We start from the raw sequence: 6000 nt of genomic DNA, 5'->3' as shown, positions 1-6000 counted from the left end.
TAGAATAAGCTGTGAAAACCCATCTCTTGTGATCTTTTTGACTCCCTTCTCACCCCTACTGTCTCTTCTCCCAAGGGCCGCAGCTCTGGGGATGAGTTGTGAGCCTGGCTCAGGCTCAGAATAAGGCTCTGTGTTCCCCCCAGGACGCAAACATTTTGTCGCACCAGCACAGAGTTTCCACAAGGTTTTGTGTGAGGCCTTTAAAGTAGGAAAGGACAGCTTTTGATCTGAGCCAGGCCTGGTTTAGAGGCTGAAAAAGCCCCTCAGAGCATCTGAGGTGTGAGGGCAAAACCGAGCAGAGGGAGAGAGCCGTCCTGTATGAGGGACAGCAAGGGAGGGGTTCTGGGGTGATGCTCCTTCCTGCAGAACCTGTCCTTGCTGGGGCAGTGGGGAAGGGAAAGGGTCATCCTGCAGCACATGAGCATGTCCTTGGACTCGTGTCTATGTAGTGTTTAATGCTCCTCTTTCTCAGGTCTTGTGTTGGCCAAGAAGTGGAGTCTGGCAGTGTATGGATTGTACACAATGCAGAGCTCAGGCAAAGCTAAAACCTTTGGTTTGCAAAGGAAGAATTTGCTGATATTTATTGCTGTAATATACAAAAATGAATAATTACAGCAGAACTGTGTTTCTTAGATGGCATATTAGAAGTGAAAATAATATTTTTCTGGTTAATTCCTTTTTCCAATTGTAGGTTCAGTGAGTGAGAAGCTGCCACAACGAGAAGGAGCAGGCAAAACAGGTAAATATCTTAGTTGGCCTTTAAATAGAAGCTAAAATAGCTGTGGGAGACACTACTGTGGTTTTCCATATATTTAAATTATCAATATAAATTTATCAATTTTATATTTGCATTGCAGCTATTTAGTAAATTTATAGGTATATATATATATATATGTATGCATAGTCACTATGTTTTTCTAGTCTCAGTCCTATAGATTTTGCAATTCAGTGCTGTTTGGACAACAACTTTTCTTCCCAATTCTATACTCTGAAATATTTTCCCATACTTTTTGCTTTTTCTGGAGGACAGATTATTCTGTCTGTTTGATAAAGACAACATTCTTCAGTCCCAAAATCTTGGGAACTGGATTTCTCACTTTATTTCCACAGCAATCAGTGCTTGAGTCATCTTGGACCCAGCACTTGGCTTTATATTGTGATTAATTAATCTGATGGCTTATATTTATGGCCAGAAGATTGTTGTTGTTTGATATAGGTCATGATGTATATCTTTTTGGCAGAACAAAATCTGATGTGAATAGGACATAGCTTGTAGACTAAAATGAATGAGATGGCTATGCTCTAAACAAAATTAAAGTTTACACTCTCCAAACACTTGAAAGAATTTTAGATTCAGCTGAAAACAACATACTGAATATTTCCATCAGTTACACTGCATAAATTAATTTTCAAGAAGTTACTTTTGTTCTGATGTTAATACCTCTCTGTTTGGTGCATGGTAAATATAACCTAATTTTTTTACAGGCACTTTTGCAGCATTGCAATAAACCTAACATTTAAAGAAACTATAGTGCTGTTAGGCTAAAAGAATCAATACCTTTTTAAGGCTAATAATTGCAAAGTATTGAAAAATTGGTCCTTCATGTATTTCCAGACAAACTGTGGGTTCCACTAACCTTAGGTTGCCCATCTTCTTCAGGTCTGGACTTTCATTTTCAGCTTTAAATGGAATGAACTATCTCATATATTAAACTTGACTAGTATCCTTTATTTTTGTTTGTGGCTGTGATGACTGAACTACTGAACTCTGAATGAACAGTCATAGAAAAAGGAAATGAACACAGTTTATCAAATCTCCCTTCTTACCACGTATATTTGTGTCTTAAGTGACATGATTGCATTTTACTCATGCCTGCTTTTTGTTCTCCAGCACAAGCCTGCAACATTAAAGGCTTCTGACCTGGTTCCCAGGTGGTCCCTGCTTCTTCTCAAATGCTGCTGTCTTCCTCTCCTCACCCTTCTTCCAGATGGATACTGCCTTATGCTTTAAATAAAGTAGTGTTCTCAGAGACATCCCAAATTCTTTAGGGACTCCCACAGAGTAGGGACCAGGATCATGCACCTATCTGAGTTAAGGAGCTGTGCTTCAGCTTCACAGCCAGTGTGGTAAAACATATTTTGTAGCCCAGCTTGCAAGGGCAGAGTAGTATTTTTTGCAACAACCATAGCACTCTCTGCTCCTCTCTCCTCCACATGTTCCTGTGGAGTAACCAGGGGTGTCTGCCCATATTGTAGCCCAGCAAGCTTAGGCTGGTTCACAGTGTTCTCAGTGCTCTAGAGGACGTGCTTCAGACCTTCAAGGTATGGTCTTGGGGACTCTCCTCAAGAGACAGCATAGTCTTAACTTGAGACAGTCTCCCCTTCCAAGATGTCTCATAGATGTGGAGCTGGTGAGCCATATCTGTTGTACTTGTGCACCTTGCTTTCTCTGGGTGTTCCAATACTGAAAGAAAACTTCCAGCTGCAGATATTGGAGATCAGGGGCTCTGTTAGCATGTTTGTGAATTTAAACATTAAACTGAACAGAAATGAAGCTTAAAATTTATTCCCTTAAGTATGTTCTCTGGCTCCACAGTTCTTTCCTCTATCCAAGGAAAATATTTATATTCTGAAAAGCACAGGTGTCAGAGTTGGGATCACATCCCTTTTTTCTGATTTTTAACTGACTGTAGGACTGTGTTCTTGGTAACTGAACTCTGACAGCAAACAGAATTTAAACAGGTTTATGTTTAAATATACACACTGGTATGAAAGTGCCAGCCAGGAAGAATTGTGCAATTAGTCTGTGAGATATCTAATTCATATCAGTCATTAAACATGTGTTGTATTACAACAACAGCAACGCCAAAACTGTTTTAAATGCTGCTTGAACAAAGTTCAGGAGCCCGATTATGATGGGGCTGATTATCGCTGAGTTGCAGCACTATACTGAATTTCAGGTAATTGCATAAGATTAAATGTGTCACAAATTGAAATTGTGTACCAAAAGATGATTAGAAAAGTGTCATTTAAATGCAGACCCAATTTCTGGCTTGGCTCTGGCTAATATCTGCCTACCATAAGTTGCCTTCTGAAATACTGGGTTTCCTGAGTCACATACTGATTGATGATCTAAATATATGTCTTGATTTTCAGTACACTAGGATGCTTGATGGCCTCTCTGAAATTAATCAATGGTCTTATTCCACCGCCCAGAGGACACCACAGAAATGCCAGCAAAACTAATGAGGAGTGACAATCTTTCATAGCATTGGAGCCAAGAATCCTGCCATTGTGTGGACATGAAGAATGAGCACTCTTAAAAGAAATCTCCTTATGCCTTGGTTAGAGAATTTTGCATTGAAAATGAGCTCCCATTGCTGCTGCTTTGGTTTTGTATAAAGATCACTATTCCATGGCTGGAAATTTGGCTTTACCTGCTAGCAGTATCTACTTGGTATTTGTATTTGCTGTGACCTAGGCTGTGACCCTCAGAGGCAAAGGTCAGAGTGACCCCAAACCTTTTGCATGATTTAAAGACAACACAGACTTAAAAATACCCCAAGCAGTGATGGTGATAGCAAAGAGAACAGGAGACTCTTGGAATTGCACTAGCAGAAATGAAAGGAAAGAGATAGTGTGTTAGCCTAAAAGCTGCTGCTCCCTTGTTACCCAGGTAAGGCTACATGCCAGAAGCAGCTTCTCAGTTATCTTTGATTCTGTCTTCCATGAAAATGCCAAGAAAACAATCTGGAATCTATTTTGGTCTGACACCCGCTTGTGAAACTGCAAGAAATAGTAATAAAACCTTTGCGTGGAAGATGCTGTTTACTGCAGTACACCTTGGTCTTGGAGCTAGCTCCATGCCACTGGAAAATATGACTGGAAAATATGTACTAGCATGGTCTCCTGAGTCATATTTACCGCACATCTGCAATAGTTTTAAATAACAAAAACATAATAAAGTAAAGATGGGTCTTTGGTACCACTCTGTTTAGCAAAAGCTTGTTTAAATATTTTTTGTGTTTAATTTTTCTTTTCCAGCACTATGTCCACAGTGTTTTACTGAACCTAAAATGACTCACATCTTGTCGTTTCTGTAATTTTCCCTCCCTCATTTCTTGCAGTAAAGGTTGCTAGTGGGTGGATGGAGAATGCTGACCAGAGGATAACAGTTGTGCAAACAATATTCTAGTTATATAATCTGTGAATCTTACTTGTAAATCAACTTGATTCTTGAATAGATCCTGCTGTACTTAAAATTCCCTTTGATTTTAAGATGTCTGCAGCCACTCATTCCTTCCAGACTGTTTTTGCTTTTACAGGTCTCACTCCTTCTATACATTTATCTAATTATTTCTTTAGAAATGCTCATTTTTCAGTTACAATCTATACGTATCAGTGTGCAGCATTAGAAGTGAAGAACTGCACTCCAGAGAGCAACCTGATCACTTCATGCATCACCAAAGAACTTACAATAAATTCATCATCCATAACCTCAAACCCCTTCCATTTATAAAACATAGTCTTTATATGTTATATATCTGTGCTGTGTACTGCCTATAAAGAGTGTTTAAATTATTGTTTACTGGCCGGGGCTATGTGCAAATCATTATTTTCAATCATGTATGTACACTTATTTAGCTTACTCTCATAATTGTAGTCTCCTTGCAAATCTTTTCCATTCTGAATTCAGATGATGCCTCAGCTCCCGTGCTGGAGACTCAGCCTCAAGGTGATGAAGAAGGTGAGCGAATTTAACAGTGTGGTATTAAACTGTGCAGTTATGGAGTTTATTCCACAACATAAAATGCCATCCTAGGAGTATCTGCAATGGCTGGGATGGTTGCAAGAAAGTGCAAACATCTGTTCTTTTCCTTAGGAGCAACAAAGACAACAAACAAAATAGAGTCTTGCAGGCAGTGAATTCTGTATGGTAGTCTGGAGATGAGACTTTACCTGTGGAGACCAACATCAGCAATTTTAGTTGTCGTGACTGAGGGCAGACACAGGTTTTAAACTTGAGCCAAAGTGCAGATTAGAACTCTATGTTCAAATAAACAAGTCAAAGGGTAACTTCTATCCTCAGAATAATCACTGTTAAGGCTGATGTTTTTTGAGTCTTATTTGCCTCTGGAGAAATTAATTGCCATTAAATAAGCAATAATAGTCCTATGTTGTGTCTGCCTTATCACTCATTGCTAATCTTGCGGAATTTGGGTATGCAGCCATTATATATTTTGGGTCTGGAGTAGGACATTTTTATTTTAATTAAACATAATTTTCATCTAAAAGTATTTATTGAACTTTTAGATTGAAAAATCTTCTGTACGAAAAGGATAAAAAAGGGCTATTTATGCCTTTGCATGAATAATAATCTTAACTGCCCTAATACAAACCAATGTGGCCTTTTTTTTTAAGGCCCATGTTTCTTTAAACCTAACCCCTATTCAGTTGCTAATAACTTTTAAAAATGTTAACATTTATAAAGTATTTTCTGTTGCCTTTTATTTTTCTTCTAGATATAGCTTCTCGTTATCCTACCTTATGGACTGAGCAAGTAAAGAGTAGACAGAACAAAACCAATAAAAGCTCAGGTAAGAAACTTAGATCATCCTTACTTTGAAAAGTGCCTGTGAAGGTATACATGAACCATCTTAATAACCATCATACTTCCACTCTCGTTGTATGATAGTGCCTTAATGATTAGTGATGGTGATGATTTACTAAGCTCATGCATCATACATTCCTTTATAGAGGAGTACTTTTGGCCAGGCTTTACTTGGCTAAAATGATGTTAGTCCACTGAGGTCTCTGGTTCATACCTATTTGCACCTGTTTAGTGGGTCAGACATATATTTTTTACATTCTTTTAAATTATCGTCCTCTTTGTTATCTGCTTATTTTTGGGTGATATGCAGCAAGAAGGTGCTCGTAAAATGACAGTGTGGATTACTGTTGTTTGGTGGTAAATCTTAGTAGTCAAACCTGGAAAGAACC

General features: G+C 38.5%; 1 protein-coding gene across 1 annotated transcript in view; it reads left to right on the top strand.

Moving 5' to 3' along the window:
* Positions 1-691: 691 nt before the first annotated feature.
* The window catches only part of LOC102042830 (SPARC-related modular calcium-binding protein 2), a gene marked incomplete at its 5' end in the record, with an annotated part of 72727 nt that continues 67418 nt past the window's right edge, over positions 692-6000 (top strand). Inside the window, 3 exons of the mRNA XM_005430377.2 lie at positions 692-739; positions 4697-4747; positions 5523-5597. Coding sequence (XP_005430434.1) covers positions 692-739; positions 4697-4747; positions 5523-5597 — 174 coding nt within the window. The remainder of the gene's footprint in view (positions 740-4696; positions 4748-5522; positions 5598-6000) is intronic.

Source organism: Geospiza fortis, unplaced genomic scaffold (genome assembly GCF_000277835.1).
Source record: "Geospiza fortis unplaced genomic scaffold, GeoFor_1.0 scaffold1616, whole genome shotgun sequence".
Taxonomy (NCBI): Eukaryota; Metazoa; Chordata; class Aves; order Passeriformes; family Thraupidae; genus Geospiza; species Geospiza fortis.
The sequence above is the reverse complement of the archived record's forward strand: the minus strand, read 5'-3'. Positions and strand labels throughout refer to the sequence as shown.